This window comes from Azolla caroliniana, unplaced genomic scaffold (genome assembly GCF_043228905.1).
Source record: "Azolla caroliniana isolate FFs.n. ecotype wild unplaced genomic scaffold, voAzoCaro1.0.p SCAF_9, whole genome shotgun sequence".
NCBI classification, from domain to species: domain Eukaryota; kingdom Viridiplantae; phylum Streptophyta; class Polypodiopsida; order Salviniales; family Salviniaceae; genus Azolla; species Azolla caroliniana.
The window spans coordinates 8998846-9023356 of NW_028230444.1; the positions used below are offsets into that span (position 1 = coordinate 8998846).

The window sequence follows — 24511 nt, forward strand, 5'->3', positions numbered from 1 at the left end:
CGACTAGAGCCTTCGACTACTTTCTTCGACTGGCCGTCTTCTTCAACTTACTCCCTAGAAATAGTCGTGGAAAGATCACTCACATAAAACAAAAGCTTCGTAAGGCATTTTGGGCATTAACGAAAGGTTAGAGGACCAGGGGCATTCTGGGAAATAAAGAAAGGGTAGAGGTCCAAGAGGAAATAAAGAAAGGAGATATGGTAGCATGATAGTGAAGTAGAAGACAGACTGAGAGAGGCCCACGTTATCGATTCTCTCTCCTCCCCCCCCGAAACAGCACCGCCATTCCTTCTGTCCATCCGTTCTCTGCAGAAAAGAAACAAAGAACGGAAAATAATTGAGACGAAGAAAGTAAAGAGAAACGATGTGTCTTGAAGAAGGTCGTGGTTCGAAACCTGCTGATGACCCAACTGTTCATCACCGTGTCCAGACGTTGTTTGATGCTTGCAAAGAAACATTCTCTGCATCTTTCTCGAACCGATCCTTGGACAGGGTTCGGACACTTCTAGGTATTTACCTTTCTCTCGCTCTCTATCATGATGGATTTATGCCTTTAAATTCCTACTTCAATGAAGGAGGAACCCTTTTTATGCCATGGTATTTTTGAAATCTAAGCCTAGAAAGTGGCCATTTGTATCAAGTTTAAGCATCAATAATTATGATGTAGTGATTATGAAAAAACTGCCGGTTTGATTCTATATGTTTTATGCATTCAATTTTAGTGGCTTTCATAGTTCTATTGAGGGGAAAGAAATCTGTAATGGTTTGTGAAGTTTGATCTAGAAAGTAGTAATTTTGAATCGTGTGTGAAAATATTATTATTTCATTCGTTAGATGCCACAATTTCTTCATTCATAAAACATAGTATCAAAAGATCACATCTCATGTTGTATCCATTATAAAAAAATCATATTTCTTTTCTTTGGCATAAGTTGGTATGCTGAAATGCAATAATGGTTCTATAAGTATAAATGCACTACCCTACTCCAATATAGCTTGCATTATGATCATCCAAACATTACTAAAGTAGAAGAGGAAGTGTTGAATGGATAGCTTTAAATTGGATATTGAAAGAACATGGATCAGACCCATAACATGTTTTGGTAGGAAGATGGCCCACTACAAGGCATCTATCTCATATACATCTATATCATGTGATATGTAGTGTGATAGAGTAGTGTAGGATCTCTTTGTATCAATTAATATTCGCAAAAGGCACCACACCATCTCCCCATAACAAAAGCATGATGACTAAATTCCCAATGATTATTTCTTCAATGCTTTCTTCCTTTATAAACTTGGCAACCATTTATTCTAATTCATCAATTAATTGGTGAGATTGGGCATCCTTTCTTAAGACCAATAGTACAATTAAAATAATCTAAAATCTCATTGCGCATATGCATACAATATATAACTTTCTCATAGACTCGGAAAAGTGTGAGCATATATTCAGTTGGCACCTTGAATTCTTCCATGCACCTTCAAAGTGATTAGGAGTAACATATCCAAAGCTTTCTTGAAGTCTAAGAAACAACAGTATAAACCTTTACCTCTCAATCAACTTTCTTCCATGGATACTTGAAGGATGATCCATGGTGCTATGGTGTTTTTGAAAGCCAACTTGTCCCCACAAGCTCTCTTACCATTTATTTAGCTAATTCATTTACCTTTGATTCCATTATACTTCAAAAGAGTTTTGCCATAAGTGAGCTGACCATGATAGTCCTAGAATTGTTTACATTGTTTATATCTCCAACTTATGTAAAGGTGTGTTCCAACTGGATCGGAAATTCCGAATGGTCATTACATTACTGGGGAGACCTGTGCGTACCCCACCCACCTTTTCTCATAACTTTTTATATTCCAAGATATACTCCAATCATAGGGCATGCCATGTTGCAATTCTCCCAATTTTCTCCTTAAAAACATTTTTTGAATCTTCTCAATCTCATTCCTTGCATTACGATGGATAGTGCCTCTCTACACCTGTACTCCATAAAGTAAGACTTGCGTTACCATGCCATTATATAGCATTAGTTTCACTTCCCATCCATGAGTGTCACTTTAGTTGCATTGGTTCTCCATGAGAGAGAAAAGAAGAAGAAGAGAGATTTTACTTTATTTATATACAGATGGGATAAAACCCATTGATGTTGGGCTAGATGAAAGTTTAGCTTCACAAAATGATCGAGGACTTGGATTTTTCGGGAGGATGGGGGAACGGAGTGGACGGCATTTGTCAATGGTTTCTCGATGGTCCCCACCCATCACATATTTACATATATTTGAGAACAAAGATTTTTCTGTAAGTTGACTACCTTATGCTAGCTATAAAAAGAGTCCTATCTATATTTTTATATGCCAATAACATAAGCTAATGACTTAATAGCGTTTATAAGCTTGAAGTTTATCCTAAATCATTTTTCTGTTTCTTGTTTTTCTTAATTGAGGTAGATTGGGATTTTCTGTTTGCCAACATCAGCAGTGATTCCCCTTCATAACCATCCTGGCATGACTGTGTTGAGTAAACTCTTATATGGGTCTATGCATGTCAAAGCTTATGACTGGGTCAATCAAAATGACATTGCCCAACAACGTATGTCTTCTTAATCATTAAGTACCCCAAAATACCCCAAACTTGTTCTGTGTTTACCCTTTTGATTTTTTCATTTCTAAATAGGGGTATGTTGGCAAAGAATACCCAACAAGTTAGGGATATTTTGGAGTGCTATTTTTACTATCAACTTCGGATTTTGAAGAAAGGTTTCATTACCTTTTACGATTTTCTCTTTTGAGCTAGCTCGGTTGGCCAAAGTAGTTGTGGATAAAGTTATTTCCGCCCCATGTGAGCCATCCATCTTATATCCAACAAGTGGAGGAAACATCCATTCATTCACTGCAGTGACACCTTGTGCTGTTCTTGATATCCTTGCTCCACCTTATTCTACACAAGATGGGAGACATTGCACATATTATCGGGAAATTCCATACTCAGGTAAAATGAATTGAATATTCCTTTCTTAATGTGTGTGTGTGTGGAATGAGTATATGGGCATCATCTTACTTGGGTTCTTACTTATCTTAATTTCTGTTGATCCTTAACATTTTCTAATTGTAGGATCTCAATCTAATAAGGATGAGAAGAGTGGTGATGGAAAGGAGTCGGTAGATTCGGTATGGCTTGGGGAATTCCAACCTCCAGATGATTTTGTTGTGGAGGGTGCTCCATACCGGGGTCCAAGGGTGATGAGCTAAATCAAAGAAATGATTTGTTTACATTTACATTTAAAAAAAGATGGTGAAAATTTGCTGTAATCAGAAATATATTCGGATGTGTTCTCGTTTTGGGTGTAGAAAATAACATTGAATGTTGGTTCCCTACCTCTTCAATTAACGAATGGGCTGGGTATGTTTAGATAGTTTTTTTTATCATTGTGCTTCAAAAGCTGATGTACAGTTTTTTTTGTGATATTTTTTTTCAAGTCAATTTGATGTTTGAGAATTGGCTTGTTCAAATATCATTAATTCTTCATTGGAGACATATTTTAACAACTGAAAAGACCATAATAAAAAAATAACTGTTTTAGTTTAGTTTAGGTGTTTCCATGTCAAGTGTATAATGCCATTGTTTATTGTTTATTAATGGATGATGTCTACTGAGCTAGCATTCCATAGAACAACTTGTAAGTAATGTTCCACTGTAATTTCTTGTGTATATGTATGTTTTTTTTTCATTCCTCTTGTTTGGGAAGAGGAAAATTCTCAATATCATTTTATTAAAGAGTTCATGATACTTGGCAAGGTTTATAATATTGGATGCCAATTACAACCTTAGGAAGGTGAAAAATAAGTTTCAATATTTAGGATGCACCTTGACTTGTGTTCTTCATGTGGATGACCTTAATTCTCTGTAATTAATACACTAGGTGTCTCGATTGTTTTCTTCATTTACAATAGTTTCTGTTTACCGAAACCATGAACATATATTTTAATACGGCATCCATTTTGGACATGTTTCCTTAATGTGGGAAGGTTTATTATTTATTTCCAGTGTGATTGGAAATGTGCCCAACATTACAAATATGTCGGAATACCCTCCCTCCATATTTGACAAAATGTAGGACAATTCAACTTCATTTTGAGGTGACCTAAACACCCCATGACTTTAGTTTGAGAACATCTATACTATGTGTTTACTCCTAAATATGCCTTTTCAACTTTGATTTTATAAAAAAATTCAAATTACAAAGAGTGAATAGGAGTTGGCATTGGCTCAGCTCAAGCTTGAACCAAGTTGTTACTTTGTTTTGAAATGATTTGGTGAATTAGTGGGGTTCGGTTCAAGCTTGAGTGTCCTTAACCAGTTTGAGCTCGATTAGGGATGGCTCAAGCCAAACCGAACCCATTTGGGCTAAATCGCTTCCCAAGCTGGTTAAAGCTAATTGGTTAAAGCTAATTGCTTTGGCTAAACTTACTCCTAAATTGGTTTAGGAGTTGGTTTAGTTTAAGTTTGAAAATTCCCAAACTGGTCAAGCCTTAACCAGTTGGGTTTGGACAATGCCAAAACGGTTAATTCGAAACTTAATCATTGCCGATTGCTTAGAGTGAAATGGTAATGTTGTTCCACTAGTATGTAGATAAACTTCTAATAACATAGTATTGTTGTAATCACATGTATATATTTCATTATAATTAATATTTGATTCTTCTTTGGTTGGGCTTGTGAACTATGTGCTTTGAGGTAGGCATTGATAGTTGCCCATTGTAGATTGTCATAATAGTTTGATGAGGATCAATGTACATATTTCCAATGCAAATACACTTTTTATGGTGGGGTGGTAGTTGAGGCAATGGCCACCAACTGGTTTTGTGTGACTACCTTTGATCAATTACTATGAGACAAATAATTGTATATGAGATGCTACGATTAAAGGCTTGATGAGTTTGTTGTAGTTATATTTATATCTCATATATGAGCATTGTTGAACATTATATTTAATTAGCGTGATTCTAGCAATGTAGTTACATATTACACTTCTTTTCTCAGGCATGATTTCCTCGATATTTTGTGTAATATTTCAAGGTTCTTTTTCTATCTCTATAATGTATTAATTACTAGCTGACCCCCTCGCATCTAAACAAATTTGATTGTCAAATAACATAGAATATCAACAATCACAAGATTGTTTTTAGTTACAAGAGAATGCTATAGAATGTATATGATCAATGAAACGTGCCTCCATAACTTTAGAATAGGCTCAAGGATGCAACACCATTGTTTCCTCTATCCCAACCATAAAGCCAAGAATGTCCAACCTTCACCTATTCAAACTTGTGGGGAAATAGGTTCTCGCCATCTTTACAAAATCAATCCAAGCTTTGTGTCGTGGGAGATAGGTGGCCAACGATGACTATTCTCACAATTAGGAATTGGCAATGGTTCGGTTTAGGCTTAATTGGTTTGGCCTTATCCAAGCCAAACCGGTTAAGCCTAAACAATTTTGGGGTTCTCAAACCTGAACCAAACCAAACCAAACCGATCCCTAACCCGGTTTGTGAAGCGGTTTGGGACAAAAAAGTTGAAGATACCCAAAAAACACCAATACCACTACCACTTCGTCCTACTCTCCTCCTCCTCCTCATAACTCCCACCCCCTTGGCCTTACCACTGATGAGTCAAACTCAACTCCAAGTCCCACCTCCACGACTCCCTCTTTGTAGACTACTATGGTTGGTCGGCTGACATCCATGAATCCCTTGAACCATGAAGCCCGAGGCTATGGCGACCTATCACTCTCGATGATCCAATCCTTCTCCAAACTGATCTTCCACTATGCAAGCTCTCTCACCCTCTCTATCCCTCCCTCTCTCGTCACTCAATAGTATGTTGCCCATGGCTTCCTGTCAGTCTCTCTGTCAACTTTCAAGTTCTAACGTCTAACTTTATAACTTTCTAAACCCTAATTCTTAAATCACATAAACAACTTAAACGACTTAACTGGTTTGAGACAGTTTGGCAAGGCTCAAGCCAAGTTGAACCAAGCTCAAACCGTTTAGGTAGTCAAGCCTAAACCGAGCTGCTAATCCGTTAAAAACATGTTTAGGCTTGAGCCGAGCCGTTGCCGATCCCCACTCACGATCGGAAGAGACATGTGTGGAAAAGAATCGTTGGTCAAGCTTGGTAACAGAGTGAGGATTGTCAATTGATATGGCGGGAGGTGAGGGGGGGCAATTTGTGATGATGAATGGTAGATAGGTAAATATTTTTTAGCGTCCATAGAGAGGCCAATGTTGGCCCATAGGACTAACTACTAGCACTACGTCGTCTTGGGTTTGAAACCCAAATTGTGCGCCTCTATTACGTCACACGTATCTCTTAATATACTAGATGCTACTATAGAGTGTAGGGGTTGCACCCCATGACCTCCTGGTTTCCATTGGGCAACCTTACCAATTGAGGTATGGAAGGAGGGAGGGGTATTTCGGGAGATAAACAAAAGCTGAGGGCTATTGCCCCCATGTACATAGTACATACTGTATTGTCCTGTCCTGTTCTGAGCAAGGGAAGAAAAAAGGAACGATAGCTTAGTTCAGATCTTCCATCCTTACCATTATTGGCCTTTGGAGGAGGAGCAGATTCTGACAAAAAGAAGCAGCAGCAGAAGGAGAAGGAGAAGGAGAAGGAGAAGAAAGAAGGCCATGCCAAGCGCAGAGGAACTCTCGACCATTGGAGGGATTGCCACCGTCTCGCTTCTTCACTCCTTCATCCCCACACACTGGCTTCCCTTCTCTATTGTAGGAAGAGCTCAGAAATGGAGCCTTTCAAAGACCCTTCTCGTGAGTAAGTACTTCTTCCACAGCTCTGTTGGTATATATACATATATGGAGAGAGAGAGAGAGAGAGAGAGAGAGAGAGAGAGAGAGAGGAATAGAAAATCCTAGACAGTTGTAGCTCAGCTGGTAAGGTCGCCTGACAGACCAGAACGTCATGCGTTCAACCCTTCAATTCTACAGCATCATCTAGTAAAGTAGTGCATATAGTGAGATTTGAACCCGAATCATGGGTTAGGCCAAAAGAGCAGATGAGATCTCAACAGTGCATATAGAGAGATTTCAAACCCTTTGCTGGTCATGTGAATAATTCACACTGCTAATATCATGGATTAAATAGAGATATGGGTAATGTACAATGCTCTTTAACATTTGTCTGGGGTTAATGTTCTAATACTTGATTGTTAACTTTTCAAGTTGTAGCATGGAACTATTCTGTCTCTGCCAAATAGAGAGTTTTGGAGCCAGATGTGATTTATGCAGGATCATTATGTCACAAATGTGTGAACAATTGTATGTAAATAAAAAATAAAGAATGTGAATTTGTGTAAAGCTTAAAAATAATAGAGAGATCTTAAGTAAAAGAATGGTAAGGGTTTTGTGTATAATAGAGAACGAGATGGATGAAATGTTACGTTAATTTCTTTGAAAGGACAAAATGACTTACGAGACCAAATAGATTACAAGTGAAGTCCAATAAAATACAAGAGAAAATTGAAGAAAAGGTACATCAAGTGAGATCTAGCAAGAGGATCTCTCTAAGATCGCTTCAAGGGGCAATGGGAATGTTCCATCGTCGAGTATGCTCAGTGGTGCACAATGGTGCTTTAGATCTGGTGATGCAATTGGGCTCCTGTAATGCAAAGAGCCACATAGTAAGGACAGCAAGAGGAACCCAACAATTGGACAGTGTTATTTTGAGCTGGAGATGTGTCTATGTGGTCAACTTCCACTAAAGAAATGGTGATCTGGGTTGGATAGATGTGGGTTCCTCCAAATCTCATCGTGAGATTCTCTCCAAGTTTACAAGTCTCAAGTAGATGCAAAGACCCAGGAATCTCTGGTCATAGTAAACCATGACATGAGTGAAGTTTCTAACAATTTTCTGAAGATGTACCGATAATGCCTTTGGATTTTGTAGTAGAGTAGGCTCTGCGAGTGTAATGTGCTGCGGTAGAGACCAGATGGTCATATAGAATAACATTCATGAGACCTGAATCCAATGTATGTTCATAAATACATGGCTTGTGTCTAGGCCGTAGAGTAAAGTTCCAATATGAGATAGATAGGTAGGTAGATGTTATTATCATTCTCAGAGGTTAAATATGACCTATGTTATCAAAAGCAAAACATTTTTACTTAGCATGTATGGAATTGAGTTAGGACCCAGTGCTCATTAATTTTATTTATGAAAAATTCAATCAAGAGTGCACATTGTGAATGTGAGAGGAAGGTGGTAGGGAGTGAACTAGATTGCCAATGTGTGGAAAGCAAACTTGAATCTGGTTGAAAGCAGAGGTTTGTATCAAAATGCAATACTCGGATTCTAACTCCACACTGCCCTCCATCACAAAAAAAAGAATGTGGGCTAAGTTGTATAAAACCATTGGTGTAGACATTGGAGAAATGGATGGGCTCTAGCATATATGGGTGAGTGTAGTTTACCAACTTAGGACATGGAAATAGTTTTGTAGTTTGGTACAACATATGTTGTATAATGTGTGAAATGTCAACATCCACACCTTTCCCAAGCCATGATACATAGTCTTGCAAAAAAACCTCATCCACGAAGGAATCCATCGATACATCATGAAGTAAACATAATCTATCCCATCTTTCTAACCATTTCTTCACATTGTGCATGCATCCAAACCTAATATTTGGCTTTTCTATGTCTTTTTTTATTGTTCTCTTGCGATTCTCTAATGTTGATGTGAGAGTTTTATTTAAACTTTAAGCGTGGACTCAACAACCCTTTCACTGGCCATGATCGCAATGGGAAGTGATCCGATCTCAAAATGTAGGGCTTTTATAGCTTGACTTGAAGAAACTTCATTAGAAAGGGCTTTTGGACATTTTTCAAACTCTTTCAAAGTGGACTATATATATATATATATATATATATATATATATATAGAGAGAGAGAGAGAGAGAGAGAGAGAGAGAGAGAGAGAGAGAGATTTTATTATCGTCTTCGAAGGTCAAATATGATCTATGAGACCAAAAATACTTCATTTTCATGAAGTAGATGTGAAAGTGAGAAGCAACTCTTGCTCTTCAAGACCGTTACTAATGTAAGTCGTAACTGAGAGTGCACACTGTGTTTATGAGATAAATTTGGGCAAGGATTGGGTTTGGTTGAAGATGTGGAAAGTATAGCTAGATGTGATCAAAGGTAGAGCATTGTCTCAAAGTGTGATACTTAAGACTCTTGAACTTGTTTAGGGCAAAGTGTGTATAGTCGATTACTCTCATCAGTTGTGCCCCAATGTTGTGTCTCACATTGTAATGAGTGTGAGCTAAGTTGCATGGAAGCAATAGTTCGGATGGTAGTCAACAGAATGGGCTTCAACATGTATTGATGTGTGCAGCTTTCCCCATTCGGCAAAGAACATGGTTTTGTGGTTGGGTGCAAAATATGTAGTATAATATGTGAAGGGTGAGCCTCCACGTCTTTACCATGTCATGATACATTGGCATTGCAAAAAGGCCTCATTCACAAAGGAATCTATTGATGCATCATATGATTGAGAGATGTATAAGCGTTCTCAAACGCGAAACATGGGGTTATGAGAATCTCTTGGCAACACTTTACAAGTTCAAAACTAGATTTCATGGAAGCGTCATTAATGAATTACTCCTTTATAGTCTTTCTAGAAAGATGCAATACTTTTTGTGACGTTGTATCAAACTTTCCTTTTTACCATTAATAATCATAGGAAGTTGGTGAGAAATGCAACGATGTTCTTCCGTAGAATGCCTTGTACCTTACAAGCTTTATTTAGTATACAGTCAATACAATTAGCTGGTTACAGAATTTTGTTGTATTAGCTGACTTATATTGTTTTGGTATATCACAGCTGCATTTGGAGCAGTGTGCCATGTTTTTTCAACAAGTATTCTTGGTCTCACTGCAATAACAATGGCCAACAGCATTGCCAGTGAAGAGACAGTACATAAGCTTGCATCACTACTACTGGTATTCATGGGAGCAAGTTACATCGTGCTCTTCATTTTTGGGAAAGGAAAGCATGGTCACTCACATAACCATTCAGTAGAAAAGATGGCTGTGGCTGGCCTTATATTGGTGCCAACATTGTCACCTTGTGCTACCACATTACCTGTATTTTTAGCTGTGGGAAATTCTTCATCAAGCTTGATAGCACTTGCTATTGCAGTGCTACTTTCTAGCACCTTAGTTGTAATGGTAACATTAGTGGCATTGTCTTTCTATGGAGCAAGCCAGCTCAACTTTCATTGGGTCGAGAAATATGACAAAGCTCTTGTTGGCACTGTACTTTGTGTGGTGGGTTTTCTAACCTACTTTTTCCATCATCATGATCATGATGACGAGGTTAGTTCGCATGTCGAGGCTATTATCGACCATTTTCAAAATATTCATAGGAAGTTTTTATGAATCCCTACTAAAAGCACCGTTGAGTGGCTGAAAATGTGTATTTTCATGACAGTTTTTGCCGCTATTACATATCTAGTAAACTGTCTATTGTTTTGAGTGTTGATCATTAGTTCATCACCTTCTAGTGGCGGAAACGCTGACATCTCAGATCTTGTTTTATGCTTATTTGATGCTTTAACCAACCCATCAATGTGAAAGTGGTTTTGATACGTACTCTCATCATGTAATGTATATCTGTCCTGCAAAAGTACTTGAAATTATAAGCAAGATTAGTAGTTGACTATCTGGTTTACATTTGCTTAGTCAAAAAACATTGTGATTTTGTCATTTGCTATAATGTACTCACCTTTTGAAGACCATTGCATTTGTATTTGGAAGATCATTCACATCAATAAAATGAATAAACTTGATTGTGTCTCTTAAGATTTGTTCAGTAATGAATTTGACCAATGCTGTGAAATAGAAAAACATGAATCTATTGCAATTTTCTAGATTTTTCAATTATATAGCATTGGGAATGCTGATGTATTCGCTCTCCAATATATAGTTTACAATGCCAGTAATCAAATCACAAAGATATTGTACCCTCCATAAAAGTATACAATTATACAATGCTGATGTACATAAAATGTCTTTACCACAACACATTTAATTGTGGCATCGAGGAATCTAAACCTTATTTAATCACATTTGAGTATCAGTGGATAAATCTCCGTGATTTATGGCACAATAACAAATCAAACTTAAGACTTTCTAAAGGATAGAAATTCCAATGCAGTTCAACTTTCGGTGTTGGAGCCTTGAAGCTTGTTTTCAGCAAATTTCAACTAAATAACTTGTAGAACAAACATTAAGCTCAAGTGCTATTGGGTATGGGTATAGTACCAATCTGACGACTTACGACATTGTGGTGTGCATGTGTTCCTTTGTGCCACCCTTTTAACGCACCTTTTTTAGCTAAGCCAACCAACCCAAATGGGTACCTTTGAATCAACTATAAATTGAGTAGGAAGTTAATTAGGTTGTGTGCATTTCACATAGGAGCAGGAACAAGAACAATGGCTTGTCGAAGGAGGGGCAACATCTGTTGGAGATAGAACTCACAAGTGGCACTATCCATGTTGGTAGGTTTTGAATGGACATCAATGGACAATTTTGGTGGGAGGTGAGGCTTACGCCCATAGAGTGCTCGAAAAGGGTTGATTCGTGTCAACGCCTGTACGGATGTATTGTAGGCGTAGGTGACGAAAGGCAAGATTTGATCCCAAGTTTTGTGGCATGGATGGATGTAAGCGGCAATCTCCTTCTTGAGGGTCTCGTTGAGGCGTCTGGTGAGGCCATTTGTCTGAGGATGGTATGGGGACTTAAACACCTGTTGAGCTACAACAACATTGAGGACATCCTCGTGTAACTGGTGGCCATGATAAGATAATAGTTGGACGAGGCTAGTGACGAAAAACGAGCTAACAATTGGTGGATAGATATCAATCACTCTTGTGAACTGAGGGCCACCTAAACTTGGCTGAGGTGGGGGACAAGAGGGCTATCGTGTGGGAAGGGGATCGAAGAAACTTGTGGGACAAGAAGTTAGTGACAACCAAAGGTGAGGGGGAAGAGGTGGATGCTTGGATGTGGGCGACTGGTACCCTACATCTCCACCAATATGTGAAATGCACATAAGAGATCAAAACCAACCTACTTAGCTTCTTACTTCTTGCTCAATTTATAGTTGATACAACGGTACCCATTTGGGTTGGCTTAGTTAAAAAGGGTGTGCTAAAAGGGTGTCACAAAGGAACACATGCACACCACAATATCATAGATGATAATTACTATATGCTTATTGACTCTTGACATTGAATTAAATACTACACCCCAAATTTCTCTATTCAAGTTTTGTCATTTCCCCCCAATACAAATACACAAGATCCATTCCTACCCTCATATCCACTTTTTGGGCAATTCTATGGTGAATTAATCACTCTTTCAATTTTGGGGCATTTGGAGATATAAGTAAAAACTGAGGTGTTTGATTTCCCATCATTTTAAATGATACATTGTTCCATGACAATTCTATATATTGTCGTGTTATTATTTGAAATGCTTGAAATGCTTCATCCATTACTTGATGAAATGAGTAGATCTCTTATTGTGATTGGATAATTCTCATCACACAATGACCATGTTATTATAATCAATATGTGGTTCAAAATGGTTAGTATACACCATGAGATGGATTGAGTTCTAGTACGCTCATTACCAATAGTTTATTGAGACAGCCATGGACAGTTCCAGAGCCACCGATAAGTAATGGGGCCAATGCATTCTTCAAGGTTTTCCCATTGTTATCATTATCACCATGACAAATTTATGTTCATATACTGGACCTAATAGTTGATAGTTCTGTAATAATTTGTAAGTATATATTGTTTATACTTCTGCTTTTGTATAATAATCTAATGCCAATTTAAGAGTATTACGGTTGAAGTCAATATGTTCAGGATATTTTCATCAGTCAAGCTCTTTGCAAGCTATTTAATGGTGATTTAATGCAAGAACTTGTATTAAGATCAATGCCAAACTTGAAGAATGTCTCTGTAGATTATTTGTTACCTCTTAATTTTTCCTGTTCATCAATTGGTTCAGTCATCATATCTTCTACAGATGAAAATTTCTCTTCAAAAGGTATGGAAGAAGTCACACTTTCAGAATACAAGACCATATCAGTGTCCTGGATCGACACATCTTCATTTGTGCAATTTGATTCGTTATCAAGAACCAACTCAGGGGAATCTTGTCTACCCACAGAAATTTGGGAATCTAGTTCATTCGTGTAAATGGGTTCAGGAGCTACTTCCTCGATATCTTTTGACTGATTGGCTGAAGCTAGATTTAAACCCACAGAACTTAGGGAAGTCAATCGATCATTCGTTATACTTGAAGTCTCAACTGAAATATTTTCCTTGAAATACCCTGTTCCAATAAGTAAGAAAATTGCACTTAGAGGGCAACTGAAAAACCACCGCATCATTAAGAAATGATATTCAGAATACAGATGCTGTTAAACCTGTAGCAGCCTCAGAATTGTCTTTTAAGGGAATTTCAGATAAAAGTAATGGTTCTTTCATTATTGTTGCCACAATTCCTTTTTGTTCTGACATGTCCTTAGTTTTCTCATGGCTACTATCGTATGAAATATTTTCAGAGTGAGTAAATCCTCGAGAGAAAAGGGTGTCAGCTTTGTGTCTCCAAGATGGTGAAGTAGATGTTGGTATTCTTTTTTCATCACGACCTTCAAAAGGTAAAATATGCATTGGACCCTTTTCTTGTGTCAAGTCAGAATAAGCACCTATTAATTGCTCACTTGTGTTAGCAACTTTATTGAAGGAGCTTTTTCCTGCTACATATTCATTCTTCTCAACCTTAACAATTTCCCAAGGCTGCAAAACAGTAGATATATTAGCACACAAGCAGTTTCATTAGGGTAATTATATTACATAAGAATTGCAATTTGATTTTTACTCATGCATATATATGTTAGCAGTAATGGCAAACAATAATGTTTACTTATCGATATTATTAACCCTGTTATCTCTTTGTCTCACAAAATCCACACGGAAAAGGAAGTGTCTTGATACTGGCCAAAATCATGTTTAGTATATGATGACAAAACCATTCGATCCAATTGATAATGTGTTTCTATGTTATATTCATTCTTTTGTCAAACACAATCCATATATTCATGTAAATCTAAGTTTCAATTCTTTTTAACAAAGAACAAGCTGACACTGGGCTACTGAATGATTAGAGTAGGCCACTTGCCACAAGCAAATGGTATAATTGTCTGAGAGATTAAATTATCAGAGGGTCTCACCATCAGCAACCAAAGTCATCACTCAAAATGTTGACAGATTGAGCTAAAAGGAGCTCAAGGATTGTTTGGCATGCAGCCTCTGCTCAGGATTAAGCTACTTGTGGAAAAAGGAGGGTCACTGTTAGGAGAATCTGGTTGAACACCAACCTTATTGCGATAAGAGAGGAAGCAGAAGTCCAGACCATTGACTTCATCCAAACCGACTCAAGGACTAGCATGAACTGTTAGGCAGGGTATGTTGAATAAGTGACAACTACTGAAGAAGAAACTAACTTGTGTCGGGTATGAAGGCTCAAGAATTCTTCATTCGTACATTTATTAAGGCCCTTCCAACTAAAGTTCTCTTGAGAGCTTCTAGGACATATTTGGGTCACGTGGCCAGTGACAACTGGCCAAATGCCCTAAAATCACATTCTAATAAAACATTAGAAGTTTCCCCCTTAAAAACAGAGTACTTGGGGGCTCCAAAACGTTTGTGTATCTTCTCCCTCTCCCGTGTTTTCTCTGCACTTGAGGCATTTTCTTTCCTGTTACTCCTTCAAATCGACCATTACAGATAGGTGGCACCAAAACGAACCTCTTGGCTGACTCTCAACTGGTATCAAAGTAACGTTCTAACTCTTGAAACAAAAGCGCTGCCAACAAAAGAGTGTTGTTGATGCAATTCTTGAAGCACTTCAAGTTTCTTGGAGAGGTTTCACCATGAGAACAGGTTCAAAATAGAAGGAATCCCATAAAGACTTGCTGTTTGTAGGTACTCCAATGCAAGTCACCTTCACTGTAATATTCCATCCAAATTCAGTTCAAACTGGTTCTGCATATTCCCCTTGCTGCCCCACCAAAGTGTCAAAGATCAACACGATCTCATCAGAAAATAGAAATATTTGTATGACTATACTTGCTAGACATGCTCTTGAACCCCGGAATGTTATGCAATGTGATGCCTGATTTACAAGGTAGCATCTATCTTAGGTATGCGTTTTGCATCACGCTCCCAAATTTCAGCCAAAATATAACATCAATATCTTGCGCTACATCACTTAGTCCTAACCCCTTATCACATGGATACCCTTTACAATTCCAAAACATGATTTTCAAAATTGAGGTATCTATGGTCCCATGGGTCATCACCATTGTTGTAGAATACTTAGTATACAAACGCATAGAATACATATGCTAAGTATTCTAAAAGTATTTGAATATGTATTTTACAGATAAAATATGTTAAATATGTTAAATATGTTAAATACTTAAAATATGTGTAGATTATTATTTTAAATACGTAGAATACATGTAAAATATGTTAAATACTTCTTAAAATTTAAAGCTTTTTTTTTTAATCTTAAAATTTTAAATTTCTTTAAACTTTTTTGAAATGTTAAATAATTGTTAAATACATAAGAATATATAGAATACGTGAAAAATTATAAACTGGCAGTTCTAAAACGTAGAATACGTGTAAAATAATTCAGAGTATTCTAGCACGTATTCGCGTTTTTTAACAACTATGGTCATCACTTTCTATGCAGTTTGAATTCCTTTCTTAGATGCATATGCTCTTGCTCTTTTGGAGTTCAATCCTCCATTACAAAGAAACTTGTACCCTTGAGATACACCCTACTTCTATCTAAGATGATAGCTCTTTTGCATTCATCTTGGATTCTACAAACAATTGCTCTAACCTTTTCTTACAAACCCTATGTGCGGCATATACAGTAACATCTCGCATAACAAAACTATCTTCAAAGAATTTTGTAATATTCTCTATCCGAGAAAGTGCATTCTCTATTTCATCCTTTGGCATGCCTCTAAAACATATTAGAACCTGCTGTCTAAACATATTAGAAAGTTTTCTTTGAGAGAGCTTTCCGATGAGCTAAAGATCAGAAAAAATGGTGAACTGAGCAGAAAACGGCAAGCTGAAAACAGAGAGAGAGAGAGAGAGTACATCCTTGTTCACTCCAATTGTGCTAGCCACAACCTCCGACAACCCATTAGGAGACCACAACTTTCCTGACACAGATTCATACAATGCATAGATTTTCCATTGCATATCTATAGCAACACCAAGGGCTTCTAGCAGCTGCATGTTGTGAGCGCATGGTAGTGTGTCAAAAACCTTTTGATAACAATATGATAAGGGCTTGGAAGGACAGCATGTGATCCAATATGGTGAACCCCTTCCAAAAGCCTGCCTGTCCAGCTGAACAGATTTCTTTCTGCCTGTACACTCAATTCTGACTCTAGAATTGAGCCATATAGTTTTCCAAGTAAGGGCCAATAATGATTGTCCTATAATTGCTTACCATCATGGGGTCTCCATTCTTGAAGATTGGCACATTGGTATGTTCTTTCCAGCTAGTGTAAAAATCTTCACACAGCTCTATTAAAAATGTGCGCATTGATGGGTCTCTGCATGCATAACAATATTTGTGGTGCTGAAGGCGTCTTCAAAACACCCAGCATCTGTCCTTAGAGAGCCATTGCAATTCCATATAGTCATGCATACAGTCTCATAGGCCATACATCATCAAGCAACTCTTTTCTCTGTAATAACGACCTTACCATCTCTATATACAGCCGATTTTCCTTCCTCTCTTGCATCTAGATTAAATATTTAGAGACATACAGGCGTGCATGCATGTACACACACTTGATATGACGAACACATTTTGCAAAATTCCTTCCCCACTCGTTCTTACTTTAGACTGGAATGAGACTCTCATACATATTCTTTACAAGGAAAATTTCCACAAATTTCTTATGGACAAACATCCAACATGCTTACGTCAAAAAACAATTCTTGCCACAGTTATTCCCTAGATGCTCTATGAAGTTATTCTAAGCAAGTATACCTTTGGTCTTGGCTGCAAACAAGACATAGAAGGAGGCCGATGTGGGTTTGGAGGCTTATCATTGATTTCCTGTTAAGTTTTCAAAATACAGTTTTCAAAATTCTTACATTTTCTATGAGAACAAGTTATGTAGAAGTTACAATGTTTTACCAGAATCCCAGGAGGTTTTTCTCCACGTTCTAAAATAGCCAAAACCTTAGCCACAAGAAAGAAACATTAATTAAGTTCATTGAAAGAAAAGGAGCATCGCCCATTAGATCTAAATGTTATGTAACCATAAGAAGTCTATAGAAATTTAAAACAGCAGTGTCTTGATATCTCAAATAATGCTAACCCTTTTAAAGAGATTGTTGTATTCATGTAATATGAGTGTGATCTTGATGCAGCCCATGGAAAAAGGACATAAAGCAATTGACTCAATGGTGATCACAGAGTTTCTTGTCACCATCACAATAATTATCTTCCTATATTAGGACATCCTGCATTTTTCTTTGAATCCTCTATACCACTGATGGTCATTCAAGAGGATCATAAGGGAGTCCCAATTTAAAAATTAACTCCATCAATCAATCTTTAATAGTTGAATACACCTAGGCTAGAAAAGACTATAAGGTTACACAAAATGTTAGAGAAAAATGAAAAAAGAAGATCAGAACCGTACATATCAGATAAGAACCAGGATTTTTTCATTTTCAGTACATCTATCTACATTGTCAGCAGACAACAGAAGTTTAGTTCTTCTATATCCAGGAACAATGGTGGAAAGGAGAAGTATTTCACCTCAAGGTAAGATGCTGAATGTGGAGCGTGGTCAGGTTTTTTTGATTGACTTTCTTCTGGTACTTGATCTGTTAACAACAAAGACATCACTTAAACAACCATTGATGTATCAAGTTTTTGCAAGAAATAACAAAACACGAGATCCCTGACATATCACACACCTCTACTCCTTGTTGCACCAGTTGGTTTGCCCAATAACTAGTTTGCAAAGAACAAAAATATTTCTATATTAGGTGCATTATAAAGTACAGCATTAGTAACTAAAGTTATTCACCAAAAAGAAAAAATGTAATAATCTCATCTATCAAAGGAAAGATATGATCTCAAGCACTGGACGCACAACTTAAAGGGCTAATAAAAAGTAATTGGCATATCTTGCTCAGGTGCCTGGCATATGTTACAATAGCTCAATTTCCTACATATTCTATCTTGGAAGCTCTTCATAAAGGGGGTTTCTGCTATGGCTACAAATATTAGCCGCAATTACAGGACAATAAGGAAAATCCTCAATTTTTAGGACAGAACCCAAATAACTTGTATGAGGATTGACTGCAAACTGTTTCCGAGCAAATTCTCAAATATTTCACATCATCTCCATTTTTTCTTTGGAATAATTATGTATTTAATCTAGTTTTAGGTTACCACAATATTAGAAAATTGCTGTATTTAGATGGAAGAATTTACACCTTCTGGCCAGGCGCCAAATCTGAATTTTTCCAATTACCATTTGATTGCACTGCAAGAAACACATCATTTGTGTGTAAAATAAAGTAACTAAAAGGTTAAGATAAAATATTACATATTATCATCTTCACACACTATAGTTCTTCCAGTGCTTTAAGTAATTGAGCATAGGACATCATCATAAATATTGGATACACATTAATAGCAAATATGATCATTTCTAGCCATTCACTAAAACATAAAACAGATTTCCCCAAAAGATGCATTGTGACTTGATATCCTCTAAACTTATATACCAAGGTGAAACTCATTGTGGAGCATATAAGCATTACTCTGAGCTATATTACGAGAACATGTTTATGGGCATGGCTCTTTTAACCGGTGTATACAATTCAACCAAAGAATTCTCCAAAAATCAACTTTCAGGGACAAGGAATGGGAGGGGGAAGGGAAGTTCAAAAATGGTTGCCCATTGTGATTTGTAACTATGCACGTAAGCTCATTTGAATCTTACACGATAAATAGTTATCTCTGTGCAGATGTAGATGTCATGAGAAGTTTAATGGAGGGGACACTAATGTGTGATGTACACTTCATAATAATGAGACAGGCAAGGTACTTGCTGGATTGTGGTGTGCAATTCTACAATGAAGCAAATGCAAGAATACTGTGCACATGTCATGTGATGTCAATTGAAACTTGATAATAAAGAGACATAAACTAGGTACTTGCTGGATTGAATTTGACAAGGATGATGGGTGTGCAATACTACGATGAGGCAAATGCAAGAATACTTTGTGTACATGTCGTGAGAAGTTTATTGCAAGGCACGGTAATGTGTGATGTCAATTAAAACTTGATAATAAAGAGACATAAGCTAGGTACTTGCTGGATTGAATTTGTCGACGATGGTTGGTGTGCGATACTACAATGAGGAAAGTGCAAGAATACTTTGGGTTAATGATGGTTTGGACAAAAGTGACATCAAGGCAAGCTTGTATTCAGCTAGAACTTTTCTTCACAAAGACAATCAACAAGATTTCAGATCATCCTACCTCTCCTCTCACCGTTAATCCTGTCCCTTCAGGATTCAGCTTACCCTTGGCTCCTTTTCCTCAAAATATTTCTTTCTTTCTTTAGCTCTTTCTATTAGGGTGGTTCTGATTTGATGCTCTTTTTCTATGTCACCATAACATTTCTCATTATGAAGAGACTATAAGAGTATAGTACTGAGATATTATTTGGCTGATATGCAACAAATTATATGCAATGTGTTTAATATGATGCATGAAAATCTTTAAGAAGTTTAGACGTCCAAATTCATCATTGATAACCATTTTCTGCCAATTGAGTGATGCTTATTCTCTTTTAAAGTAAATGTTGAATGAATGCTGTATCCTTTAAGAAAAAACTTTTCCTAAAATGCATTATGTTCCTAACGTGTTCACAAAATGGTACAATCAGTAAATCAAGCAAAGGAAAATATCCTTAGAACAGTACCTTTTGTAGTTAGCAGCTGTTTTTTATTGCTGCTGTCAGTGATAATATTCTTCACTGCTATCATGACTTTACTAAGCTCAACAGTATGGATTTCTAAAGCCTGAACAATGTTGTTAAAATGATGATTTTCTGTCAAGGAGAAAATCTCTGTAAGACATGGCCATCAGTGATTAAGATACATGAAAACAAAATCATGAAATTGACCTTGACTGTGGACCTTCATTATTTCTTTGTTTGCTCTAGCCACTTCTACTGCCGCAGATGATGCCAATTTCACAGCATTGATACTCTGCATCGCACTAGCTTCTATAGGCATCTTACCCACAGAATCATCTTTTAAAACTACCCCTCGTATCCATTTCTTTATCCTCCGTAAAAATAATCTCTGTGCAACCACATTAAACATTTTAACAATTGGATGCAATTTTGAAATATTTTGGATATTCTCTTAAGACCCTATCACATTTTATAGACCTTGAATAGAAGCCCTGTTCCTGTACATGCCACCAAAAAGATGCTCACTGTCCAAGCCAGTTGTGACCATAAAAAGCGTGAAGGATTGCGAGCAACAATCAAAGATGTTGAAGGAACATGTTGCACACTTGGCTTCCCTATCATTGACACCAAAAGAACATAAACGTAAAACATTAAGCGCCATAGTATGACACAAAATTCTCATTTGTTTTCTGATTTTAAAACAAAACACATAACAAAGATGAGCTAAAGAAAATGAAAATGCAGTTATCCATATGGTAAAGACATACATAGATATCACTACTACCTTCGGTTGTTGAGGAAGCAGCAGGAAAAAGATCCTGCAAAATAAGTACAATTTAACAATTGGAAAGAAAGATCACATAGATCTGGACTAACTATGGTAAAACTATGTGCAACCCAAGATGCATTATGTATCATCTTAACTTATCAAAAAAATTATTTGCATTCCTTTAACCGGTTATAGGAATACAGATCTTTATTACTGCATAATCATGAATTTCCTAACAATAATGTAAAACAAAGAGATCATTACCAAATCTATCTAAGTACAATTTTAAAGGTAAATCATAGTGGATTGCCTGATTTTCATAGCTCCACCATGATACAACCAGAGAGATCATACTGACTTTGTACAAGCATGCCCATATCAAGGAATCACAAGATGGATGCAATTTATCTTCGCGGCATCCATTTACCCAAAGAAAATACTTTTAGATAGTATTAATATTTTGGTATGGAGCCACAATCATGATCCAAAAACTCAATTAGCTTAGGTTATTCAATGAAACTAGCATCAGAATTTTGTTTGATGGAACTAAACTTTGACTTTTCTTCTCTCAAAAAGTATTTCCTCTCATTATATCACAATTAATGCAAGGATTCCATGGTATATGCCACAGAAGATGTGTAGAGAATATGAATAGTTAAGCTGATAATAATATAAGAAGCTGCTTCAAAGTCCAATGATATTGAATTGGGAAAAGTACCAGGATACCCCTGGAAGTTCCAAATTTACCAAACTACCCCTATGTCCAAAAAATTACACTTTATAAAGTAATTATACACTCAAATCTTTGGTAAATAGGGCTAGTTCGGGTCCATTTCTTCCATCTTTGGTAAATAGGGCTTGTAGATTTGAGTGCATAATTACTTTATAAAGTGTAATTTTTTGGACATGGCGGTAGTTTGGTAAATTTGGAACTTCCAGGGGCATTCTAGTAAATAGATGAACTTCCAGGGGTATCCTAGTACTTTTTCCTATTAAATGCTATCTAATGTCATAAATCATTTCATCTCTTTTGTATCATAGCTTGCCCAAAGAGCTCATGATATATGCCAAAGAACATGTGTAGAATATATGAATAGCTAAATTGATAGTAAAAGGTTGCTCCAAAGCCTTATCAAAATTTCAAAGAAATTTTGTTAAGATAATTTCAGTCAAGAGTTACTGCTTACCATAATCCGTCGAAACGACTCTTCCACTTCCTCATTAGATAAACCCTTTCCACGTAAAAATAAACGGCGTTGTTCTATGGAAGTTCCCTTAACGTTAGGATTGGATAGAAACTTTATGGCATTCTGTATAACATCTTCCCTCAATGTTTCCATCTTTCCAAGCCCCCTACTGCAATAATTCCATATTCAGCTATCAGAAAAATGAAAATCAGATAACATAATCCATTATGCATTCTCCAGGAATGCAATGTGACATTTTCTATGATCATCAGATTACCTTCTCATAGTCTTTCTACCTTTTTTAAGAGCTCTTTTAGTGTTCATTCTCGGGGAAGAATAGTCAAAGATGACTCAGGTTCCTAGTGGACCTCTTTGTCATTCATTTCTATTCACATGCATATTATATTTTCTTCATGTTATTGCCTAAAAGTACTCAACGATGGAACGTAGAAGCCATTTATAGAAATATTTTTAATAATTAAAGACTAACTAAAGGATTTTCTTGGTGTAATGTTTTCATAAAGCATTCTACCATGCTCCTTATCATTGTGATAAGTTATATCACATAAGCAGACTATAATATATCAAAGAATATGAACAAGAATTACAATAACACAAAATTACAACATGGATAACCATATAGTTACTTAGGGTTAGAGGTATTTAGACATCCGTCGATGCCAATGTTCAGGACAAGTGTGCTGTCATTCTCCAAAATGAAGCTTAATTTTTTAAAACTTTCTGACTGGAAATCATTCTAACAGAAACAAAAAAATCCAACTCAATCACATCCATTTTCTAACTAGCTTCCTACAAATTCTTATGGATTTTTTGTCATGATTTCATGTAAATGGAAAACTTAACACATTAAGTAAAGAAAAAAAGTTTCCAAACAATGAAATTTCAATGCCCATTTTAAATGCCTTGTACATACAGCCTTTAGTTTGTGGCCAGTTTTGTGTGAGTGTCTTACACCTCAATATCATAATAGAAAACAATAAAATTAATTTTGATAAAAAATAAGCTATTTCCACGACTAATTGCAAATATGCAATTTCAATTCATCCTACATGGATTAATGATGGTCCTGGTTTTTTGTTTTGTTTTTTGGATTACATTGTGAGTGCCTTAGATGATTATTAGCTAGTTCAAATACTCAATCCTTGAAAACTAGTCATTTGGCAATACTGACAACTTATTTGTTTGCTTTTTTAGTATGATGGAAAGGCCTAGTTGAATTAGACCAGGTGTATACATCGTTCTATAGTAACAAAGAAAGTTGTGATATATATATATATATATATATATAAAACTTAATAATTTCTGATATATTTTCGTAGCTCCTTGCGATTTAACCAGTGTGTGATTACCAAAACATCATGATGTAAAAAAGAGCTATTTTGCCCATGGGTTAAATATGAGGATGTTAGGAAGTAGAGGGTTTTCTGAACACACCTGCGTGTGAGAAGAATCTGACGGTACTTCGATCAGAGCGCTGGTCTTTGCTCCCTCATCTCTTCTTGCTTCCTTCCTTCCTCCCCTGCGTCTTCTGTCTTTCTTCCTTTCTTTCTCCTTCTTTTTGACAAGTAACTTTGTGAGGAAAGGCTTCAAAAACAAAACCGAGATTGGATGCTGGATGCCTACACACACACACACAATTGGGCGGACAAAACACACAAATATATGTATGTACAAGGGCCCATCCCATCCATGTCTTTTAGTCTGGCCTTTCGAGAAGAATTGGGCCATGCATTTTCTTCTACCATTATCTCTACCCTAACAATCGGCAACACTTCGGTCCGAACCGAACCGGCTTAACGGTTTTAACGGTTCGTTTTAGGTTCAATTTTTTTTTAACAGTTCGGTTCGGTTTCAATAGTCAAAAATCGCGGTTTAACGGGGTTTTTTTTTTTTAATTTTAAAAAAAAAACATTTTGTTTTTAAACAATATTCTCATTTTTAGACCTTATTCTCACATTTTAGGAACATCTTTAAAATTTTAAAATAATAAAATATTTTAAATTTTCAAATTTTAAAATTTGACCTAAGTTGAAAACCGAAACCAAACCATGAAACCGCGGTTTTAACGGATTAATGGTTTCACGGTTTGAAATAAAATTAATGGTTCGGTTTTAACGGTTTCGTGGTTCGTGGTTGGGTTCGGTTCAGGTTTCAAAAAAAATTAACGGATAGGTTTTGACCCTCTCAAACCGAACCGTTGCCGATTGTTACTCTACCCCAACAGATCACACAATGTCATCGACCTCCAATATCTATGTCTCTCTCTTCACACTTCATCGATATGTTCTAATTCCATGTCTACTATAAAATTCAGAAGCATTGCACATATCCCAATTCTGCCACATTCCGCAATATCTCAAAAATCAATAAACG

The 24511-nt window shown here is 36.6% G+C and overlaps 3 protein-coding genes across 4 annotated transcripts; 2 read left to right on the top strand and 1 right to left on the bottom strand.

Moving 5' to 3' along the window:
* Nucleotides 1-261: 261 nt before the first annotated feature.
* On the top strand, nucleotides 262-3594 carry LOC147860114 (plant cysteine oxidase 4-like). The gene is made up of 5 exons (XM_087325010.1): nucleotides 262-509; nucleotides 2136-2308; nucleotides 2458-2599; nucleotides 2804-2998; nucleotides 3122-3594. The coding sequence occupies exons 1-5, from the start codon at nucleotides 365-367 to the stop codon at nucleotides 3256-3258; spliced, it is 792 nt and encodes a 263-aa protein (XP_087181136.1). The 5' UTR covers nucleotides 262-364; the 3' UTR covers nucleotides 3259-3594.
* Nucleotides 3595-6632: 3038 nt separating this feature from the next.
* On the top strand, nucleotides 6633-10474 carry LOC147860115 (Fe(3+) dicitrate transport system permease). The gene is made up of 2 exons (XM_087325099.1): nucleotides 6633-6844; nucleotides 9915-10474. Exons 1-2 carry the CDS (start codon nucleotides 6703-6705, stop codon nucleotides 10469-10471), a joined length of 699 nt encoding a protein of 232 aa, XP_087181225.1. The 5' UTR covers nucleotides 6633-6702; the 3' UTR covers nucleotides 10472-10474.
* Nucleotides 10475-12795: 2321 nt separating this feature from the next.
* On the bottom strand, nucleotides 12796-23690 carry LOC147860116 (peroxisomal membrane protein PEX14-like). 2 transcript variants are annotated; one of them, XM_087324818.1, is made up of 13 exons: nucleotides 23573-23690; nucleotides 22118-22286; nucleotides 20946-20979; nucleotides 20639-20775; nucleotides 20369-20549; nucleotides 20165-20293; nucleotides 18667-18716; nucleotides 18142-18178; nucleotides 17981-18048; nucleotides 17351-17395; nucleotides 17201-17269; nucleotides 13539-13911; nucleotides 12796-13420 (listed from the first exon to the last, which is right to left on the bottom strand). In XM_087324818.1, the coding sequence occupies exons 2-13, from the start codon at nucleotides 22268-22270 to the stop codon at nucleotides 13074-13076; spliced, it is 1623 nt and encodes a 540-aa protein (XP_087180944.1). In that variant the 5' UTR covers nucleotides 22271-22286; nucleotides 23573-23690; the 3' UTR covers nucleotides 12796-13073. The 2 variants fall into 2 exon arrangements, with proteins under 2 accessions (XP_087180944.1, XP_087180943.1); XM_087324817.1 differs by having other exon boundaries at nucleotides 12796-13444.
* Between the last annotated feature and the right edge of the window lie 821 nt (nucleotides 23691-24511).